This window comes from Panicum virgatum, chromosome 5N (genome assembly GCF_016808335.1).
Source record: "Panicum virgatum strain AP13 chromosome 5N, P.virgatum_v5, whole genome shotgun sequence".
Taxonomy (NCBI): Eukaryota; Viridiplantae; Streptophyta; class Magnoliopsida; order Poales; family Poaceae; genus Panicum; species Panicum virgatum.
Window position 1 is genome coordinate 67,865,441 of NC_053149.1, and position 18,905 is coordinate 67,884,345.

At 47.4% G+C, this 18,905-nt stretch overlaps 2 protein-coding genes, 1 long non-coding RNA gene and 1 pseudogene across 4 annotated transcripts; 3 read left to right on the top strand and 1 right to left on the bottom strand.

Moving 5' to 3' along the window:
• The first annotated feature begins 3,875 nt into the window (after window positions 1-3,875).
• LOC120675098 (homoserine kinase-like) lies at window positions 3,876-8,375 on the top strand. The gene is made up of 3 exons (XM_039956189.1): window positions 3,876-3,912; window positions 7,448-7,647; window positions 7,749-8,375. The coding sequence occupies exons 1-3, from the start codon at window positions 3,876-3,878 to the stop codon at window positions 8,373-8,375; spliced, it is 864 nt and encodes a 287-aa protein (XP_039812123.1).
• A 704-nt stretch (window positions 8,376-9,079) lies between these two features.
• Window positions 9,080-13,402, top strand: LOC120675772. 2 transcript variants are annotated; one of them, XM_039956984.1, is made up of 15 exons: window positions 9,080-9,348; window positions 9,882-9,986; window positions 10,101-10,209; window positions 10,289-10,432; window positions 10,800-10,904; window positions 11,015-11,098; window positions 11,255-11,370; window positions 11,459-11,560; window positions 11,646-11,759; window positions 11,868-11,924; window positions 12,002-12,068; window positions 12,136-12,189; window positions 12,676-12,750; window positions 12,829-12,864; window positions 12,983-13,402. In XM_039956984.1, the coding sequence occupies exons 1-12, from the start codon at window positions 9,329-9,331 to the stop codon at window positions 12,187-12,189; spliced, it is 1,077 nt and encodes a 358-aa protein (XP_039812918.1). In that variant the 5' UTR covers window positions 9,080-9,328; the 3' UTR covers window positions 12,676-12,750; window positions 12,829-12,864; window positions 12,983-13,402. The 2 variants fall into 2 exon arrangements, with proteins under 2 accessions (XP_039812918.1, XP_039812917.1); XM_039956983.1 differs by having other exon boundaries at window positions 9,082-9,348; window positions 10,098-10,209.
• A 211-nt stretch (window positions 13,403-13,613) lies between these two features.
• On the bottom strand, window positions 13,614-16,074 carry LOC120675099 (annotated as a pseudogene).
• A 337-nt stretch (window positions 16,075-16,411) lies between these two features.
• On the top strand, window positions 16,412-17,134 carry LOC120675774. Its single transcript, XR_005675478.1, has 3 exons — window positions 16,412-16,572; window positions 16,704-16,791; window positions 16,893-17,134. It is a non-coding gene; the product is annotated as an uncharacterized LOC120675774 (long non-coding RNA).
• The last annotated feature ends 1,771 nt before the right edge of the window (window positions 17,135-18,905 follow it).

Genomic DNA, 18,905 nt, shown 5'->3' on the forward strand with positions numbered 1-18,905 from the left:
GGAACAATTAAAGAAAAAAGGTTTCAAGTTAAAGTACAAAGTGAGATCAAGGGGGAGAATGTTGGAATTGATCTCTTTCCTAATAGGCCCACCCTTAATGGTTAGTGGGCCCCTACTGCACAGCGCCAAAATAAAAAGGGGGTGAGGGGCCGGGGCACTGGCAACGAGGTTCACCGCGCCACCAGCACCCTTACCCACATTCTCTAAACCCTAGCCGATCTAGAGGGGGCGCTGGAGCAGCGGGAAGTTCCACTGTCACCGTCGTCGACCCCGGTCCGTCGTCGTTGGTGACGTCGTCCACGACAACGCCGCCACGACCGTGAAGCCGCTGCATCGCTCGCCGCTGCCCTAGAGCAGATCTTCATCAGCGAACCTGTGATGGCCGCCTCAAGCTCTTCCGGTGGTGATGGTCTCTCCCTCTCTCTCTCAGTGTACTCTAGTGTGCTCTATGTTCTAGATCTAGAAATCCCTTTGTACTCATGAAATGGAAAGATCAAAAGAATCCTCACTCAATCTGTGCACTGTGTCGATCAAGAGTTTTTAACAGGGGGCCTTCAGGTCTCGGCAGCGGCGAGCATGGCCATGTGGGTGGCAGCATGTTAAAGATAGCAAGGCATGTGGAGAACAGGAGATGAAAGCCACAAGATTTCTCGGTTCCAGGGAAGTATAATGTATCGTGCGGTCGTGCCCAACGATGTGCAGGCAGAGGGGAATGTAGGAGGAGTAGGCAGCCGAGCTGAGTTAACTTGGACAGTGACGAGTCTAAGGATGAGATGCAGTGTACACTGCAACTGCTCACAGAATCTGGACATTTTGTAGGGGAGAAAAGGAGGCTCCCGGGTCCTTGTTTGTTGTTCAGACAAAAGAGTGGTCAATGGCAAGGCATCTTCCTCTACCGGCACGTACAGTCTTAAAAAGAAGAGGCTGCGGCGGCCGGCGTTCCTGCGCTTGTGCTCCGTGGATAAACCTGTAGGCTTCCCGTCTGTCAACGTCGTCGCCGTCGTCAGAGGCTAAGCCGTGAGGTATAGTATCTGATTGGTCAGTGTGGCGGTCCTGGATGGATGAGAGCCCTTGCCTCGTTGTGCAAAGGCGTCTGGGGATGCTGATGGGCGCAGTGATGACGGCGACGTGCGAGTTGAGAGCTTCAATGTGGAATTGATCAGAGCATTTGGTGGCGGGTGACGGCGGATTCAACGTTCTTCCTGTATCTCTTCCGTGTTGGACTGGACCAGTGGCCAGGGCCACTGCTTATGCATGTTTGTTTATCCTTTCTAGGCCTGGGACTCGGAACCGGAGAGGAGAAAGGTTCAGCTTTGTGGCGAAGTGAGAAAAGAACAGAATTGTTCAAGAGTTGTTTGTTCAGTCAAGTGAGGATGGTTGTTGGTACGATTAGCGTCGCTGAGTTACTGACCGAATAATCATGGACATCTTCTCCTGCTCTCTTTTGTATGACCGTACTGAGTGAATATTCATGTACTGTCACCAATCAGTTATGTTCAGTCAACCGGCCTGCACTCACTCTACCCCGCACGTTACTGGAAAAAAAGGTTCTGAAATCACGTCTTGAAGGCAATGTGTGTTCGCAAGCAGGAACTACTGCACACTGACTGATCTCAACAATCTGCATCACATATCAAGACATGGGGATGGGACGCTTCGGTTTGCTCCTACTGCCCCCGACTCCCCCAATCGGCCAATCCCGCCGGCCGGCCCGGTCTGCCTGCTAGAGTTCGTTGGATCGAGCTCCACGGGCTGGATATCGAACCAGCTCGGCTCGTTACAACTCGGCTCGTTAATGACCTGGCTCGACTCGACTCGTTATACAAACGAGCCAGCAGACTAGCTCGGGTCGGCTCGCTAAAAAAACTCGAGCCAGCTTTTTTGGCTCGCGAGCCAAACCACAAAAACACAATTCAGGAGAGGAAGCTCGGGCCACGGCCACCGCGATTTCCTATCATACGACGTCTTCTTTGCGCTTGCTCCTCGATTCAAGACTTGGTGCCACCGGAGAAAGCACCTTGGACTTCTTCCTCATCCTCCATGACCGGTGCACGCAGGGCAGGGCGGCTGCGCACGCAGGGCGGTGTTCGGCGTGTGCGCAGCGCAGGGCGCAGGGCGGCAGGGTGGCGGGGCTGCGGGTGAACAGGGCAGTGCGTGCGTCGGTGGCTCGGTGTGCTGGTGCTGCTGCGTGCGCCGTGCGATGCGCAGGCACAGGGGCGGAGGGGCCGCAGGGCGGCGGGCAGCAGCAGGAAGGGCGGCGGGCGGCGGTTGCGTCTCGAGAGCAGGCGGAAAGGGCGAAGACCTAGCGAAGAGATAGAGTCACCGTCCGTGACTTGCTCCGACTGGTGGTGGACCGGTGGTGTGCTGTACTGATTGTTAGGATTTTATGATTTGGGCTAGGCTGGGCCGGGCTGCCAAGGAATTTGTAGCTAATGAGCCTAGCTAATTTTAGTTGTTAGTTTGAAATTTAATTTGGCTTGTTATGGCTTGCTATAAAATGAGTTGGCTCGCTATAAAACGAGCTGGCTTGTTATAAAACAAGTCGAGCTCGAGCCGAACCATTAACGAGCGAGTCGAGCGAGCTAGCGAGTTACGAGTTTTTCCTCCACTCCTATATCCAGCCGATCTGCTCCCTTTTTGGACTACGGCCTCGCGGATGAACCGAGCACGGCCGGCCGGCCGGCCGAACCGAGCCCTGTCCGAGCTCGCGATCGGAGTCGTTGCAGCAGGTCGCCAGTCGCCAGCGCGCGCTCACGAGCCCTGTCCGAGTTCTCTCTCGCCAGGTTAGGCGGAAGCTACCAGTACCCGGACCACCGAACAAGTGAACCACCACACCGGGCACGTGGCCGTGTCCGCGCGCCATGAATGGCCGGTGCCGGTATGCTCGCGCGTTGGCCAGGCGCGTCGCAGTTCACGGCAGGGAGAAGCTCCGTTCATGTGCCGCGAAGCCCTGCCGGCGTCTGAGGCCTGAATGATGTCTCGAGTCAGGCGTGTCTACTGCTCCTGCTAATGGGGCAGGACTTGGACGGATTTTTTAGGTGGATTTTAATACGGGTATTATTGGATGTGTGGAAATGAGTGGCATTATGAAATGGGTTGGAGCGGGTTGGGTTGACGACACAGATGGATTGGGACGGGTTTGGACGCTATGGTAGTAGATCGGCATGTAAGTCGCATATTATCTTCCGTCGTGATTTTGGGTTAGGACGGGTTGGGGCATTGGGCCTACGGATGGGTCGGGGCGGGTGGTAGTTAGGACTCTTGAAATATAGGTAGGGGCGGATTTGGGGCGGGTTCAACCCGTTAGCAGGCGTACGCAGGGCGAGGCCGCGCGTCGCTGGCGCCATACCTGCGAGTACGAGCGGCACGTTCGTTTACATCTCATCGACGGCAGCCTCGCGCAGGGGAGCATGAGCGGGTGGCAACGGCACGCCGCGCACCGTGACCATCGCCTTCAGCCCGGTGCCCGCGTCTTGCTCTGCTTAAAACTCGCGTAGAAAATCATAATCCTCCATTTTTAGCACTGATATTAGTGTTGTCGTTTGTGACGAGCACCTCGTGATTGTCATGTGTATAACAACTGCAGTAGAAGCTCTGTACTTGGTACATTCCGCAACTGCCCTCTCTGATATTCAGCGTTCCACGTAGAATGGTCTGCCCGTCCAGCATCATTGCTCCATGCCTCCACCCCGCCGCCGGCCACCTGCCGATGGCACCGCGGGTGCCTACACCGGGCACTTGCCCGCCTGACGGCATACGCACGTTAGTGCCGACTGCCCTCACCGTCCGTCTCGACCAATGAAGAAACCAAGCCCCGGGCTTGGTGCGCCCTCTAGGGCCGCCGCCGCCACCAGGCCACCAGGCTGATCGCTGCCATGGTGCCCATCTTGATCCACGAAGGGAATGAATTCGGTAAGCGATGGTCGCGCGCTCCATATCAATGTGGTTAAGTGGAGGACGAGATTCTCTTACGCGAATTTGAAATTGTAGTTCTGATAATGATATATGATATATGTACCTGAGTTCGGTCCTTACTTGGATCTTGCTTCAACTTTAAGATTTGCCCACAGGTGGCAATTTTTTGAATTGGGACTCATGCATTGCTTATTCACTTTTGGTGTTCATACCGATCTTCTTGAATAGTTTGGTTATTCCAGAGAAGAAGATAGAAATTAGTGCTAAGCCACTTCTGGTGATCCATTGATCGATGAACAGACAAAGCTGTTACTTTAACTTTTGTGTTAATTAGTTGGGTTATTTACTTTTCTCTCATTCCTAATGCTATATTTGTAACAGTATGTGTTTTAATTGGCTTTGTTCCAAAGGTAGATATATAGACTCTAAAAATTGGAAATACTTAACCAGTTTGAAACATATATTATTTCAAAGCTAAATGATTATTTCATTATAACTTTTGTACATCATTACATAAATATTATTTATTTACATAATTATAGGATGATCATTCAAAATTAGAAATAAAATATTCTAGATATAAACCATACAACTCAATAAGTTGCATATAGTGTGTATTATTTCATCAAATTTTCCACTTCAACGGAGCTTCTCGTGTTGATTCTATCTGAAATTCTTCCCTATATTATTTAGGCAATAACTTCTCAAGACTAGATAATAAATATTTCACGAATGTCTTATGTATGGTCGTCTAATATTTTATTTATAGCTATGCTAGTTGTTATATAGCTAGCACATAAAATATCTGCACTGTGATTTTTTTCTCTAGTATATGATTTGAAATGTTGGGGTGCATGTTTTTAACACCGAGGTAGACTAGGATATTTTTAGCTAGCACAAATTATTATAATACTATCAAATATGTTTGTGGGTTGCAACAAGTGATACTGTGAAGTACTCCCTCCGTCCCTTTTTATTTGTCGTTTTCGGTATATATGCCACAAATTTGACTCAATTTGTAGAGCAATATGTGTAACATTTGTATCTCCAAATAATTTATTAAAAAACTAGATTAAAATATCTATCCAATGATATTAATTATGTATTATAAACATTAATACTTTTTTATATAAAATTAATAAAAATCATTTCTCAGGAAGCGAAATCGACAATTATTTAGGGACTGAGGGAGTATTATAGCAAACATCCTGCTACCTCTATTAAATTTTCAACCATCTAAAATTAAAATAATATAGCTGGAGGCTAAAGCTTTTTTTGTTAACTAGCGAGTTGCTGGGTCACACAAGCTAAAATATGTACTCCCTCCTTATCAAATTATAATTTATTTGTCTTTTTAACACTAGGTTTGACCACTCATCATATACAAAAAATGGTGAAATAAAACAAATCACAACAAAATAATTAATTGTTGTGTTCGCTTGGCTGTGGCTGATGGCTGGTGCTGATTTGTTATGAGAGAACAGTACTGCTGACTGTTCGGTAGCTGGTGGCTGATTTAACATGAGAGAACAGTACTACTGGCTGGTTGGCTGACAAACCAAGCGAATACAGCGAATATTTTGTATAAATTTTTGAATGAAACGAGTAGCCAAATTTGAGGTTAAAAGTCAAATGAATTATAACTTGAAACAGAGGAGTATAAAATAATGAAGCTAAATATTCATATGCTTATCTTTCCATTTATTTATTAAATTAAAATTTACACATCTCTGCCGTGAAATCACTATTGGTCGTGGTCTAAAAAAAGTTAAGAATATCGATCATCTCGGCTCAGGATGCTCAGCTTTGAGGTGGCAGGCTCCCTCGAGCTCGCCTCATTGACGGCCCTCCCGAGGGCTCAGGGGCTCAGGTTCATATCCTCCCTCTGTTTTCTTAAACCTTTCCCCTTCTCTCGGATTCTCTCCTCCCTTGCTCCTCCTTCCCTGGCGGCGACGACTGGGCGAGCGGCGGCGCCATTTGTCACGTCTTCGCCCAGCCCTTTGCCAGCGACGAGCGCATCCTCCAGGTATGCCCGCCTCTTCTCTTTCCTTCTGCTGTGCGAGATGGAGTGCCCCAAACGGCCAAACCCTAACAAAACTATTTGTATTACGATCTGAATCCAGTTACAATATATTACGGATTTTTTTGCCTGAGGGACACTACGAAATGGTGGTTTTGTGTCCAACACACTCCACATTTTGATTTAGTCTTATGGGCACTGCAAAAAATGTGGTTTTGACGTTTTGTCTGAAACACACCATCCCCATTAAATTAGTCTTTTTCAGCTTGAGGAGCTAGATATTGCCTAGTAAAAAGACTAAAATGCCCATGACCATGTAATGCACCAAAACTAGGGAGTAGGGAGCAAGGCCACTGGTCAGCCTTGCAGTGCAATATATTCACACACATAATATTTTTTTACAAAACGTATCATGTCACAAAATAACTAGTATGGAACAAGTGACCATCATGTCACAAATCTTAATCTTAACATCCCAAATTACATCAATTTAGCATCAAAAGGCTTTACACAGTTTGCTTGCACACAAAAGCATAATAATCAGAACTGCATAAGATGCTCCAGCGCCATTCTACCATGCACTTCGGCCCCCTCCATTGCAATTTTCTTAGCTCGACTATAAAAGATAACAAGGATTAGGAAAAATAAAAAAGTGGATATTAGTCAAAAGAAAATCTGTACATATTTACCTCCGAGTTAGTGCTCCAGAACTACAGTTTAGGTCAAATGGGCTTGATGGTGTTGCTGGTGCATGTTGCAACCTAAGTGGTGTACTTGGGCTGGGCATTACTTCTGTTATCACTTCCTTCATCTTCTTGGCCTTCTTTCTTTTAGGTGTACTTGGACTAGGCCTCTACTGCTTCCTTCTTCTTCTTGGTTTTGTTTCTCTTAGATTTTAGTGGTGCTGGTGGTGGAGCATCTGAGTCATACACAGTCTCATTGCAAGTCTTTTGCATGTGTCCTAACTGACCATTTGCTGCTGCTCGTGAGCCACAAAATATAGCAAGAGCAAAATTGTCCATTTACAAGGCATCTACTCTGCAAATTCTTTTTTTTTAACAGAGCTGGTGTGCAACCAGCTAAACGATACATTTAGAGTGTCCATCAGACAAAATTGAAGAGTGCAGTGTGTTCAGTGTTCTACACAAAACTATATGTTGGGAGTGTCCTCTAGACAAAAAAACCCCATATATTACCTGCTAACTTGGATTTTGTTTGCAAAAATTATCGGGTGTATACATGTGTACACCCATGTCCTATGCTGGGTCCGCCGTAGCAGACACATACCCCCACCCCACCCACCAAACAATGGCGGCAGCAGCGGTGGCGGCAGCGGCAGCGGCATCAGCGACCTCCTCCTTCCCCTCTGCCCATAGGGAAAGGACCAGGACCAGGTCCGCCCGCCCTTCGCTCGTCTCCCTCCACTCCGGAGCCCTGCTCAGGGTCCGTGCTGCCGCCGAACCCGTCCTGGCCTTCCAGTTCGTGATGGCCTTCGCACAAACCTTGGCCCAGGCTTCGACTTCCTCGGATGCGCCGTCGCCGACGCCTCCCTCTCTCTCGGCGACACCGTGACGGCCACCCTGGACCCCACCCTGCCCCCCAGCACTGTCTCCATCGCCTGCCCCCACCTCGCCGCCCGCCTCTCCAAGGACTCGCTCCATAACTGTGCAGGTGTTGGCTGCCATCGCAGCGCTTCGCACCCTCGACATTCGGTCCCACGCCGTGTCCATCCAGCTGACTAAGGGCCTGCCGTTGGGCTCGGGCCTGGGCTCCTCCGCGGCCTCTGCCACCGCCACCGCCCGCCGTTGCCAAGGCCGTGGACGCCCTCTTCGGCTCGCGCCTCGAGCGCGACGACCTCATCCTGGCAAGCCTCGAGTCCGAGAAGGCCGTCAGCGGCTTCCACGTCGACAACATCACGCCCACCATCTTGGGCGGCTTCGTCCTGGTGCGTAGCTACGAGCCCTTTCACATGGTCCCGCTGGCTTCCCCACCGGGCCTCTGCCTCCACCTGGTCCTATTGACCCCCGACTTCGAGGCGCCCACGAGCAAGATGCGCGCGGCACTACCCAAGGAGGTGGGCGTGCAGCAGCACGTGCGCAACTTGAGCCAGGCGGCAGCGCTGGTGGCGGGTGTGCTGCAGGGGGGCGCGGGGCTGATTGGCTCCGCCATGTCGTTGGACGGCATTGTGGAGCCGAACAGGGCGCCCCTGATACCTGGCATGGTGGCTGTGAAGGCGGCGGTGCTGCAGGCACGGGGGTGCACCATAAGCGGGGCGGGGTCCACGGCGGTGGCGGTGATCGACGGCGAGGAGAAGAGGGATGAGGTTGGCGGCATGATGGTGGGCGCCTTCTGGAGCACAGGCAAGCTCAAGGCAACAGCAATCGTGGTTCAGCTCGATAGGCATGGTGCTAGGGTCATGGCCACAACTGCTCTCGGCTAGCTTCCTTGTTGTGGGTTGTGCGGTAGGCAGGCAGGCAGGTAGGCAGCGGCTTAGAAACCATTTTTCTTTTGTTTTGCTTGGCTTGGTTGCAATAAGAGAGTTGGTGCTGCAATTAGGAACACTACTCATATTGGCGGTTTGTGTTGTACTACTAAGGCCCTGTTTGTTTCCAGAGGGCTAAACTTTAGACCTGTCACATCTAAGAGAGTCTTGCTATTTAGGAGTATTAAATAAAGTCTAATTACAAAGGAGTATTAAATAGAGTTGCTATTCAGGCTGGTGAACAGCGGCCGAGTGGCGGATGAAGAGGCCGCTGTGTCCTGTCGTCATGGAATCCCCGCCAGCCAGCCCTTGGCCATCCATTGCTCCATTTCTGCTGGAGCATGCACACATTCGAACTCCAAACAGAGCAAGCAAAGCACGCGCACTGAGTACATGGTCCTACGAGAAGCTATTTTTGCTTAAAAGCTTAGTTCTTCATTTGTCTGTTATGTGTGTTTTGTTGCTTGGTTAATTTAGGAAGCATGGTGAAAGTAAAGATGGATTAGAAGGGAAAAGGTTAGGCCAATGCCAAAACAAGAGGTGCCAATTGCAGTTTGCAATTGTTTAGTGGTAATTGGACACAAAATTACTTATAATGTCCATTCTTGTATATTTCGATAAATTGATGGTGGTGGATTTCGCCTCTCCTCAATTTTATTCCGTCCTCCGCCACTATTTAGAATTACTTTGTTCAAAAATTATGTGCCCATAGCATCACATGGGCCTTTACCTAGTTACCTACTAACTTCGGCTTTGTTTGCAAAAATTATCAGGTGTACATGTGTACACCCATGTCCTATGCTGGGTCTGCCCTTGCTTTGTTCATCAATGATTTGGGACGCACAGTAGTAATGTGTTGGGACGAAAAGCAATTGCGGCACATTTTGCTACATTTGGAATGATTTCTGCCAATGCTGAAGCCAGCAGCTATGTATTTCTCTGACTTCAAGAAAATGCTATTTCTGCTAGCTCAATAGCTCACTGGCAAATCGGCTAGTCATGCTCAGCTGGTTTTGGGTTTTCTACCAAAAAGGGCTTCTTTGGAGTGTTGCATGTACAGTGAGGGCTTCTTGAGAATTGCTATAAGAGTATCTGTTTTTGAAAGGAGTAGAATAAAAAAATTTAAAATATTGTTGTGAAACACATTGAGCCTGTAACTGTTGTCCATCAGTAATATGGATGCATGCTACCATCTATATTTTACTCTGTAAGTAGTTTGGATATTTTGTAGTTTTTCATCTCAAACTGTGATTTCAGAATAAGCATGTAGTTTAATGGTAATGCAGCTAGGTTTGATAAAAAGGAAACTACTGTGTGCTGCAAAGCAGTTCTTTTGTAGTTTATTTAGAAGAAGTGCATAGAGTGGTTTTGTGTAGGGTCATATCTTTTTTGTGAGCTTCAGTACTCTTCTCGATGAACTACTTTCTTAGAAGAAGCTCTGATTTACCATCTTTTATCCAACAGCTACAAGTGCTTCAGCAGTGCCAACACCACCCTCTCAACAAGTTCCTCTTGTCACAAAAGGACAACACTCAGCATCATGGCAAAGGCTGTCATTTTAGGCCGTAGGTATGTTCAATGCATATTGCCTATGAATTGCACTACCGTATGTAACAAATAACGAGTTCTCTTTTCCATGGCCATTTGGACACGTCATAATTTACTGTCAATCCTTAACAGCAGCAGTGTGCCAAGATCAAATGAGGACTTGCGAATCATATTGTCAGCAGTTGTCGGCATTATGCTTGGGTACTTGTTTGGCATTTCCTTCCCTACAGTTAATATAACAAAGGTAAAATGGATCATTTGCTTCTCTCGTCTTCTGCCGCATGCTCTGTTTATAGAAAATCTTGACTGGCTACATTTTGTAGCTTCACTTCCCTTCCAGCATTATCTCCTATATTGAAGATAGAAACTCTGGCATTACAACCCAAACATTATTGAACCATGCATGGACGTCTGCTGCTAGTCATAAGAAGAACAATTCAGTTTCTAACCTGGATGAAATTCTGAAGGTACTCTGCCAGTCTTTTACTTCTGATAGTTGCTTTCTCATCCTAATTTGGTGAGTTATGACATACTTTTGTTACTGTACTATGCATACTCTGGTGATCTGGCCAATATCTTTTTGACCTGTTGTTTTACTAATTCTTTTTCATGCATGGTGTATAAGTTTCAAAGTTCTTAGTTTCACATGAGCGCTTTTAATCTAGGAAATTCTGCCTACATCGGCCTCCAGTTGTTAATATGGTTCAATTTATCGCCTTTATTGAAGTATATGATACAATGAATTGAATAGATGCTGTCTACTCAAAGATATCAACTGCTTTGTGTTTTAATCCTGTTCTTCCTCTAGTTAATTCTGCCCAAAAAATTCTGCAGATTTATGTACCAACAAACCCTAAAGGTGCTGAAAGGCTCCCACCTGGCATTGTTGTATCTGAAACAGACCTTTATCTCCGGATATTGTGGGGTGAGCCTAGTGAGGTTGGTCATTGTTTTTATTTCTTTTCAGTACATTGATCTTCTCAGAACTTCTTTTTTATTAAATCTTCCTTTTGTGAGCAACATCTAAAATATATGACTTATACCATCAGGATCTTACTAGCCAACCAAGATACCTTGTCTCATTTACAGTTGGATACTCCCAGAAGGCAAATATTGACGCAGCGATAAAAAAGGTAATTTTGTAGAAATCTAGCACTCTTCACCTGAGAGAATAAATAAAGTTTATAACTCATATCGCTCAATTGATTCATGCATTTTCATGACTACTGACTGTATTCAAATATAAAGGTTTTTATTGCTTTTAAATCCATTTATTTCTTCTTTGTTAGTTTTCAGAGAACTTCACAATTATGTTGTTCCACTATGATGGCCGGACCACAGAATGGGATGAATTTGAGTGGTCAAAAAGAGCTATCCATGTCAGTGTCAGAAAGCAGACTAAGTGGTAAGTTACTGATTTACATTTTTTCAACACGCTTAGTCTTTTGTGTATTTTAATGCTGATGAAGTTTAAAAACTCTTGTTTCTGCAAGGTGGTATGCCAAACGGTTTTTGCATCCTGATATTGTTGCTCGTTATGATTACATATTTATCTGGGATGAGGACCTAGGTGTCAATCATTTTAATGCAGAGGCGTAAGAATCACAACCTTGTTAACTTTTTTTCTGTTTTTTCTGGTATTTCCTTGAGGAAAATGGTCTCACAACATTCTTTTTCCAGGTACATTGAGCTTGTTAGGAAGCATGGGCTGGAGATCTCTCAGCCTGGTTTGGAGCCCGACAAAGGTCTGACATGGGAAATGACTAAACGCAGAGGTTATTCGGAAGTCCACAAGTGAGCTACTGGATCTATATTGCTTGTTTTACCAATGCTTAGTGGCCACACACACACACACACACACCTCTATTCGTTTCTGTAGTAACAATATTTTGCTTTTTGCAGAGTAACTGAGGAGAGGCCGGGCTGGTGTACGGATCCCCATCTGCCACCTTGTGCAGCGTAGGGGTGTAATCATTTGTTGTTAGATAATTTCCCTCTGTCAAAACATTTGTTTTCACACCTAATTTGATACGTAGATTCGTTGAAATTATGGCAACTGTGTTCTCAAGGGATGCATGGCGCTGTGTATGGCATATGATTCAGGTGGAGTGGCAATACTCGTGTCCTAGCTTCATGTGAAATCAGTATACTTATGCAGTGTTTTCTGCAGAATGACTTGGTTCATGGATGGGGTCTCGATTTTGCTCTTAGGAAATGTGTGTAGGTATATTCTTTATCCATTATCTATTAGCCATATTAATGTGTGAAGTAAATTATACATGAATATTATCCTGCATAGTTGTAGCCTTGTAGGATAGATTTGAATGCTGGTCGAATAGGATGAGTCTTTTAGTTTAGATGTTTTGGGGGTTAGGGGTTGGCCAGGTGTGGAGTATGGTGGTTGGGGATGGTGAGGAAAGGGTTGTGGGTTAAGTCGGGCAGTGGAGATGAGAGGATGGGCAGTAAAGTTTGTTTAAGTGCATAGATAATCAGAAGCTGGGTTTCAATTTCTGGTGTGGTGGGACCCAGTTTCATGAATCTTGAGTGTGTAGAGATAGAGAGGACTAAGTTTCATGAATCTTGAGCGTGTAGAGATAGAGAATTTAATTGCCCTGTTCCTGGTCTAATGCACATCAAGCAGGCTTATGACATCCAGAATCAGTCATTTTTACTGATCCAAGATTCTTTTATTTGGTCTTATGTTAAACAGCCAGCCCATGAAAAGATTGGAGTTGTTGATTCCCAGTGGATTGTTCATCAAGTTATTCCATCACTTGGTAACCAGGTACTTTTGAGGCTTTTAGTATTACACCATCTGTACACAATAGGTACACTGATTTCTGATCCTGTAACATCTAATCAGGGCAAGGCAGAGAATGGACAAGCTCCGTGGGAAGGGGTAAGCTATCAAACAGTCACTGATTTTACTTATTTCCTAACTTTTCATACTGTTACTTTTGCCGTGTGAATCCATATGGATTTTAACCCGATGTTCCAGTTGTCACTTTGCAAAACAGGTAAGAGCACGCTGTCGACAAGAATGGGGAATGTTTCAAACAAGAGTGGCAAATGCTGAGAGAGCCTATTACTTGGAGCACAGGATCACACCCCCAAATTCGACAGGAGCTTAGCTGAGTACAGGCGCCTCAGCAGTCATAGAAAGGTTTCTGTTTTGGGAACCTGGCACCTGAATGACTGGTATTCTCCTCACATCGAAGCTCGGCTCCATGGTGATGCAATTCCACTGCCAGATTTGTACAGGCAGCCTCGAATCCTCCTTTTTTTTATCCTTTACTTATTTTCTTAGCCCTGTTAACTTGGTTTCAGTCGTAGTGAAACTAGCTCGTATGTAAGTAACCGATTCAGCACAGATATTGAATTCTTGATGTCCACACTAGTACTTCTTCCCCCCTTGTTAACCTGACGCACGTTGGCAAGTTTTTTTTTCCCCGCTCGTTTTACTTGCCTTGAGCAGCTCTTGCCTCTTGGTGCCAAACTGCTAAGTGCTACGCCATCAGATTACTTTTTTTTTCCATGTTCTATCAAGATGGAAATGGTATACTGCGAGGTGCAGAAGCATTACAGACCTGCTCTGCCCTGAACATCTTAGTTGCATAATCAGTTTGGAAATTACCCATACACAACATGTTCACGAGTATGATCATACATTATTAATTATTATCGTATGGTGGCAGAAAGTACATCTCTTATTTTTAGATAGATACTTAAGTTATTTAGCTGCATCACCGGCCACAAATCCACCAAGTACCGGCAACACGTACGACGTGGCAGAGGACAGCTGGATCGGGGGCGTATGCCTACGCGCCGTAGCTGAGCGGGGAGCACGTGCCGTAGCCGCCGCCGCCGACCTCCTGGTGCCTCTCGTAGGACTCGTAGCGGCGCACGCCACCGAGGTTGCTGCCGGCACCGTGCTTCTCGTGCTTGTACGCCGCCGCGTAGCCGTGGACGCCGCCCTGCTTGGTGGGGCCGCGCGGGCGGAACGCCTCCTCGCAGTCGCTCTCGTCAGAGTCGCTCTCGCTCTCACTCTCGCTCTCGCAGTCGACGTACGCCTTGTGGTTGTAGCCGCCGGCGAACCCCGTCTTGCTCGCCTTCCCGTGCGCCTCGTAGCCGTACGCGCCGCCGTGGTGGAGAGGGTACCCTCCGGCGGCTTTGCCGCCGTACACGGTACACCGTACACGTCCTGCTTGTACCCGTACTTCTGGGCGGCGCCACCACCGTAGTGAGAGCCGCCGTAGCCTGCGTCGCACTCGCCGTACGACTCGTGCTGGTAGCTGTTCTTCTTCACGCCTCCGCCGTAGGCATCCTTGTGCTTCTGGTAGGCGTGCTGCTCGATGGCGCCGCCGCCACCGTAGTGAGCGCCGTAGCCAGCGCCGGTTTCGCCGTAGGCCTCCTTCTTGTAGCCTTGCTTCTTCACGCCGGCGCCACCGTAGTAGGCACCGTACCCTCCGGCGTCGGCCTCGCCGTACTTCTCCTGATGCTTGTAGGCGGCGTTCGTCTGCACGGCGCCGCCACCGTAACCGTAGTGAGAACCATACTCCGCCGCGTCGCACTCGCCGTACGACGACTCGTGCTTGTAGCTGTTCTTCTTGGCGGCGGCTCCGCCGTACGCGTCCTTCTGGTAGCCGTGCTGCTGCACGCCGCCGCCGTACGTCGCCTGCTGGTCGTAGCCGTACGTCTGCACGGCGCCGGCACCGTAGTGGCCCGTTTTGCACCACTAAATGTCGGCTATAACTCGCTAAACATCATAACGTAGCTTTGCCGCTAAATATTTTAGTTGGGATTTAAAACCTTGTACCAAAGTCAAAATTAACTCAAATGAGTATCATGTTTTAGCTGAGACGACATTGATTTAGGTTTTTCTCTCCGGAACATGGAATTCAGACGGTTCAGCAACCGCTGCTCGAAACCAAACCAACGGACAGCGTGTACAGGGCCCGGGTATAGCTGAGACAGCTGGTCGGGTCGGAACAGCACCACCTGGTCAGACGGACCTTGGCCTCCTGGCAGCCTGAGGGACCAATGCGACCGAAAGCAGAGGATGACGATGTCGGTAATCATCCAATAGGAACAACACAGGCAGTCTGATAACAGTAGTAGCTGATTAAAGATAAAGAGAATAGAATTGGAGACTGAAGCAAAGCAGGGATCGGAAGTAGATCAGATAAGGAGGAGGAGATAGAAGAGGAGGCCGGAGGAAGAAGAAGAAGCACATTAGAGGACGACGACTATGGAGGAAGAAGAAAGAGTAATAGTTGTTCTGAATATTCATCCATGACTTTTAAATGGCTTTGGAATTCTGTATGTCAAAATAAACATAAGGTCTTCTTTTGGCTCCTTCTTCATGACAGATTATCCACAAGAGAGTTGCTTAAAAAGAGAAATATGGCCCTTCCTTCGTATTTTTGTGTTTGCTTCAATCTGTCTGTGGAAGAGTCTCTGACTCATCTTTTCCTTCATTGTCCTTTTGCGCAAGGATGCTAGTCTACCATCGACTTAATGTTGAACAGTCAAACCCTTTCACCACTCTTGATATTTTGAGAAATCAGCTAAATGTCCCTTTTTTTCATGGAGGTGATCATCCTTATGTGATGGAGAATTTGGATGCAGCGAAATGACCTAATCTTTAAAGGAATTCAACCGAATCATCAGAATTGTAAAAGGCGCTTCATTAAGGAATTTGCCCTGGTTATTCTGAGGGCAAAAGCTCCGCATTTTTTGCTTTTTAATCTTTTTTGAAAAAGAATATTCTATTTAGACTCCTGGCGAAACAAATAGCGTCTTTGGACCCAAAGGGTCGGCACCATGATCTATGGCGCCTAGATAACACGTCTCGGCGTCATAAATAATGACTTCGAATTGTGTGCACCTATTGGCAGCTGAGATAGCACAGACGTGACAGGACACTCCGCGCCGCAAATCCCGGCGCCAAGATCTGTGGCGCCGAGCTCCCTGCCATAACGCCGCCCTCCTGTCTCTCTGCCCTCTCTTTCGTCGCCCGCCTGCTCTTGCCTCCTCCTCCGCTTGCGCAGCCGGTCTCCGCGCGCAGCCCGGCCGGCGCTCGCTGCCCCCAATCGCCGGCGCGCACCATGCCGGCGCTCGTCGCCCCCACCTCCACCCGTTTGAGAGCGTCGCCTTCCGCCTATACTTGCTTCGGCTGCCACCGGCGCAGCCGCATGGACCAGGTCGGGGGGGGGGGTTGACACCGACGGCGAGCCTGTGGTGGAGAGAGGGGCCAAGTACTACATCTCCAGGTATCGCTTTTGAGCCTGGTTACATTGTGATCTGGTTTCAATTGTAGGCTGTGAACTTAGTTCAGTTTGCAATTGAATGTTTTCTCTGTATGCGGCAAGTTCAGTGAGCAGTTCTGAATGATGACAAAACACCGTTTGTTAAAAGACAAATTGAATGTTTTCTCTGTATGCAACAAGTTCAGGAGTGCCATCATTCAGTGTTCCGTTCCGTCTTGAGACACCATGGCAAATTAAGGTGACAAATTGTTGGTCTTTGGTGGTGACATTGTTTCTGAAGATTAAGATGCAGGGGTTCTCTTGGTGGGCATGAGGCGTGCTGGCAATTGTCCGCAAAGGTTCGTCAGAAACTCACACTACATTGTGCAGCAGAAACATCTGAAACACTGCATGTTCCTAGTGATGTATGCATCCAGAGTGTAGCAGTTTCAGTTAATTTTCATCCATCCCTGTCATCCTATCCATGCAGGCCCATGACTGAATCAAGGCTGTAAACGACATCAATTGGCATGATAATTTGTAGAGATGCATGACACTAACATAATCTATCTGTATAGGTACTTTTGCTGCTCACATGATTATGAGTGCTTTCACTCTTGTATATTAGTTGAAATAGTTTTCTGTGTAGCTTTGTCTAACTATCTTAATGAATCTGCAGGAGCGAATCTGTGGAGAGGAGTTGTGGAGCTCATTGGATATCACACATCTTGTGTTTTCCATTTGATAAAAGATTGTAGCTTTCTTTTTCCTATTAAAACAAAAAGGCCTTGTTCTGTGATTATTTGTGTTTATATGTGTCTGTTGGTTGATGATTTAAATCCATTGACCAAGTTCTTGTAAACTGGCATGCAAATATACTGACATTTCAATTGTGTTTAATAAGTTGATATTGCAACAGTATAGAAGAAAAGTTGGTATCCTAGTTTTTGTAGCGAGGTTCCGCTAGACCTGCTTGCGGCCAGAGTTGTTTTAGCGAATCAATGATCAATCCAGCAGATCCTAAAACCAAGCATGTCGCAGAGCAGATGGCCGAGCTTTTGCTACAAAAACAACTCTGGCCAAGATGTGAAACCAAGCACGCCACAGATCCTGCCACAGACGGAGCAGGTCCTGACACCAAGCACGTCAGGCGCGAGCGGCTGGTGTCCATCTGCAGCAGGCGAAAGAGAGGCCAGAGAGACAGGAGGGGCGGCGTTATGGCAGGGAGCTCGGCGCCACAGATCTTGGTGCCGAGCTCGGCGCCGGGATTTGTGGCGCCGAGTGTCCTGCCACGTCTGTGCCACCTCAGCTGCCACACGTAATAGGTACACACAACTCGGGACGTGTTATCTCGGCGCCATAGATCATGACGCCGATCCTTTGGGTCCAAAGACGCTATTCGTTTCGTCAGGGGTCTAAATGAAAATTTCTTTTGCAAAAAGGATTAAAAAGCCAAAAATGCGGGGCAAAAGCTAGACACAAAACCTCCATGACTTCATGGCTAGAAGGCCTTGTGTAATTATTTTGATTTTCTTTGTGTCTTTTTTTTGTTTCATGAACGATCTTTCTCAGACTGTAACACTTTGTTTTTTCCTTTAATTTATATAATATAATCAGTAGGAGAAATACCTCTCCTCTTTCTTCAAAAAATATTCATCCATGCCTCCCTCCTGCTCATCTGGTGCTCTCTTGTAGCATTGTTCCTCAATTGCGTAGGCTGTTGACATGACCCAGTAGGTCACTCGGCCCATGGGCAATCAGCTGCACGCCTGCAATCAGCTACAGTACAACCATTCACGTCTGATCAGCCAACTGAACAGGTGCGCAATCAGCTGCACGCCTGCACCACATCTCCTAATTACTTCACATTGGGCATATGAATCCAGAAACAATGGAGCCTGCTCTTCTTTGAGGTGCCGTTCTTTGATGGGCCAACCAAATCCCAAATCCACTCCTTTTTCTAGTAAGTTACACTACCACTCGTCATATCCGTTCACCAACCCAGATGCCGATGAACAATACAAAACTGATCTCTACTGTAGTACTCTCCATCCGATTGTAACATGAGAAGAACAACCTCTAAATAACTACTCGCCTATGCAAGAAGCGATTTCGGATATTGTTGAACTCTAGTTGTTTTCAGTTTTGCTAGTCGGTTTTCTGTTTGTCTAGTTAAGCTCGGAGTAGCTTTGTGCTAGTGTGGCTGAACTAGTGTTCCCAATTTACTGTTCCCAATACAAGCTGAGTTTTCACTTTGAAAAAACCTCTAAAGAGAACCAGGAAATTAACCCTTCCTCTCTCCCCCTAAAAAAACAAATCAATACCCCAGCAACCCACCTATCCGCGACCTTTCCTTTTGCCAGTCGCCGCATCCTCGCGCCGTCGTTAGCCCGTGGCACACCACTGCGAGCCGCCGCCGTTGCCGCCAGTCCCTCCCACAAAGTCTTGGATAAAGGTTGTGGCCCATCCGTTTCCTTGCTCTCAAGGCCACCCAGGCTGTCATGGAAATCGTTCCCAAACGGAATTCAAACCTGGCGCGGCGGTGCTCGCTCGACGTCTCCTCAACCGTCTCATCCAATCCATCCTGCTCCGCCCCCTTCCTCCTCTCTTCCCCGTCCATTTCCTCCTCCAATTTCCCACCCCGTGTCTGGTCGAAACCCTACCCAACCAACAATGTCGGTCAGCACGCCTC

Excerpts from the sequence above, each read along its gene's own strand:
- LOC120675098 (XM_039956189.1), top strand. The coding sequence starts at position 3,876 with ATGGTGCCCATCTTGATCCACGAAGGGAATGAATTCG. Across the intron at positions 3,913-7,447 it reads CCACGAAGGGAATGAATTCG|GCTTCGACTTCCTCGGATGC; the intron begins GTAAGCGATGGT and ends ACCTTGGCCCAG. Across the intron at positions 7,648-7,748 it reads CTTCGCACCCTCGACATTCG|GCCGTGGACGCCCTCTTCGG; the intron begins GTCCCACGCCGT and ends GCCGTTGCCAAG.
- LOC120675772 (XM_039956983.1), top strand. The coding sequence starts at position 9,329 with ATGCTGAAGCCAGCAGCTAT. Across the intron at positions 11,099-11,254 it reads TTGACGCAGCGATAAAAAAG|TTTTCAGAGAACTTCACAAT; the intron begins GTAATTTTGTAG and ends CTTCTTTGTTAG. Across the intron at positions 11,760-11,867 it reads GGTTATTCGGAAGTCCACAA|AGTAACTGAGGAGAGGCCGG; the intron begins GTGAGCTACTGG and ends TGCTTTTTGCAG.